Genomic DNA, 2,502 nt, shown 5'->3' with positions numbered 1-2,502 from the left:
AAAAATAGGAAAATATAGTTGACAAATAAAGTTTTTTATTTCATTAAACCATTTTAATTTATATCAATTCATGACTTTTGTACTAAAGCTAAGTCGAAATATCGAAAAAATATACACAGTATGTTTAGAGCTGAATCATGGCAAATGAGATAACTGAAGAAATAGAACAATGTGAACTTTGAAACAAAAATAATTATATTTTATCCTTTCGATAAAAATATAAATGATATAAAAAATAAATTGAAACTAATAATTAGAATATTACAATACAGAGTGTCCTACTATATGACAGGTTGTCAATTTTTTCGAAGACGAAAGCTCAAATATAAAAATTTTATTCTTTATTTTCGATTTGTTTTTTCACACTTTATATGATAAAAAAAAATACAAGAAAATTTAATAAAGATATTTTTATTTCTTTGTAATACATATTTAAAATTTTACATACCTTTCGTTGCAACAGACATAATGAAAGTAAATATTTTTCTATAATAAAGTACAATAAAAATCTTGATATATAAGTACTATAACGTCCCAAACAGTACCTCAGTGCATAATAATACTCATATACTACTGCTCGTTCGTAATACAGTAGATAAGTATACTATAATACAGGACTGAAGAAGTGGTAATTTGGTTATTTGTGCCACAGTTTCTAATCCCCTCCTGATTGATTCAACTAGTATGGTGGGAGTAAGATGTAAGGTGTGTATGAGGAGTGGTTAACGGTAGTGACACACCATACACAGCAGGGAGTAGTCTCATGGTAGGGGAACTGAGTGTCAAGCAGAAATGATGACAAAGGACCTGCTATAGTATATGATAGTACTTAAATTATAAATCATAGAAAATGGATGATTGCAATAACGTCGTAAGCAACTTTGTTGCCCATTACCATAAGTGCAATTTTTATTTTGGGGAGTTATTTAAAAAATTAGGTCTTAGAACATGCATGCACTTTTATTGTAATAAATAATTTTATAAATATCAGTAAAGTTTTTTAAATATCACATATTGAATTCGAACTTATAATTAGATATACAATAATTATTAATCATGTATTTTGATCTATCATTGCATGTGTTTTTTAGTTAGCGAAACGCATACAAATTGTTGAAAATTCAATTGTTTCCATAAATTTCTAAATATAATAATTTGTATAATTATTCATTACACAATTACATTTATAAAAACGGATGAAAACAACTTATCCTATAAATTGAAGTTGAACTATAATTAAATGTTTACAAGAAATACAATACTTTATTATGAGAAATATGAGGAATCATTTTATTTTATTCTTCAAATAATGGTATGCCACCAACTGCTTGATATGCGTTTTCTTCACACTTTTGAAATTAATAATTAATATTTACTATCTCCTTTACATATTATATATATTTTTACTTACTTCTTCAAAATGTTTGTACATTTCCTGTGCAATGTAAACTGATGAAAAACGAGCACACAAGGTGCGTTTTGTTGGTGGTGTCAGAGCATAATCAATGGCTGTCCAAATACATTTTTCTCCATTAAGCTTAATAAAATAAAAACTTAACATTAACCAAATTTGCATTGATTAATATACTATATAATATTACAATTTTTAGACTTTTACCTCTATTTTAGGTTTTGTACTAATAATCGTGTTGCTCACAATTTTATTAGTTTCATCTGCTTTTAATATTATTTTTTGATCAAAAATATTAGGATCAGAGTAAATAATTAAATTTCCTGATGCTACAGGTTCCCATTGGTTCTCATTACTTGCCCTTGTAAATAAAGTAGCTCTCTTTTCAAAAATAATAGAATTTTGATCATCATCATCATTATCATCTTCCTCTTTTTCTTCACATTCTTCTTCATCTACTTCTTCATTTTCCTCATCTTCTGGTTCTTCTATTACTGGACTATCTTCTGAATTTTGTTCTCCTGTATTTATATAGAAAACATAAATTTATATTTTAAATGTCTGCTTTAATCAACTTCAGTACATGCAAACAAAAAAGATGTAAGTTTACTTGTTATACAACTACCTTACAATTATCGAAAAATTACTTTACAAGATGAGGCAAATTTTAATTTTTATTATAATATATTATAATAATAGTATTTAATGTTTGTTAATTAAAATATACATTTATATAACTTACTTTATATCACTAATATAAATATTAAAAATTATAGAAAAATTAACAAAGGTCCATAATTATTAATGAATCTCTTTGTAATAATACATCGGCTTAGTAATAAAATTTTATGCATCATAAAATATAAAATAATTATTTTTTGTAGTTTTTGTTTCTTATTTCATAAGAAATATAAAAACTAAGCGTTTTAAATTTGGTTTAATAAAATAATTTTATAAATGTTTATACGATGAATTAATATCATTATTATATATCACGTTTAAAATCAAATTTGAAATCAAATATATTAATTAAGAAATATTTTTAGAACATAATTTAAAAAAAAAAAAAAAAAAAAAAAAAAAAAAAAAAA

The 2,502-nt window shown here is 24.1% G+C and overlaps 2 protein-coding genes across 2 annotated transcripts in view; both read right to left on the bottom strand.

Annotated features, from left to right (window-relative positions):
* Positions 1–594, bottom strand: part of yip2 (yippee interacting protein 2) — a 3,441-nt gene extending 2,847 nt beyond the window's left edge. The window contains exon 1 of the mRNA XM_017911875.1: positions 449–594. Within this exon, the coding sequence (XP_017767364.1) occupies positions 449–467 (19 nt within the window). The 5' untranslated portion in view covers positions 468–594. The remainder of the gene's footprint in view (positions 1–448) is intronic.
* Positions 595–1,384: 790 nt separating this feature from the next.
* The window catches only part of LOC108555935 (E3 SUMO-protein ligase RanBP2), a 9,927-nt gene continuing 8,809 nt past the window's right edge, over positions 1,385–2,502 (bottom strand). Inside the window, exons 6-7 of the mRNA XM_017911826.1 lie at positions 1,619–1,932; positions 1,385–1,537 (exon numbers count right to left, since the gene is read on the bottom strand). Coding sequence (XP_017767315.1) covers positions 1,385–1,537; positions 1,619–1,932 — 467 coding nt within the window. The remainder of the gene's footprint in view (positions 1,538–1,618; positions 1,933–2,502) is intronic.

This window comes from Eufriesea mexicana, unplaced genomic scaffold (genome assembly GCF_001483705.2).
Source record: "Eufriesea mexicana isolate 0111107269 unplaced genomic scaffold, ASM148370v2 scaffold294, whole genome shotgun sequence".
Lineage (NCBI taxonomy): Eukaryota > Metazoa > Arthropoda > Insecta > Hymenoptera > Apidae > Eufriesea > Eufriesea mexicana.
This window is presented reverse-complemented; position numbering and strand designations above follow the sequence as displayed.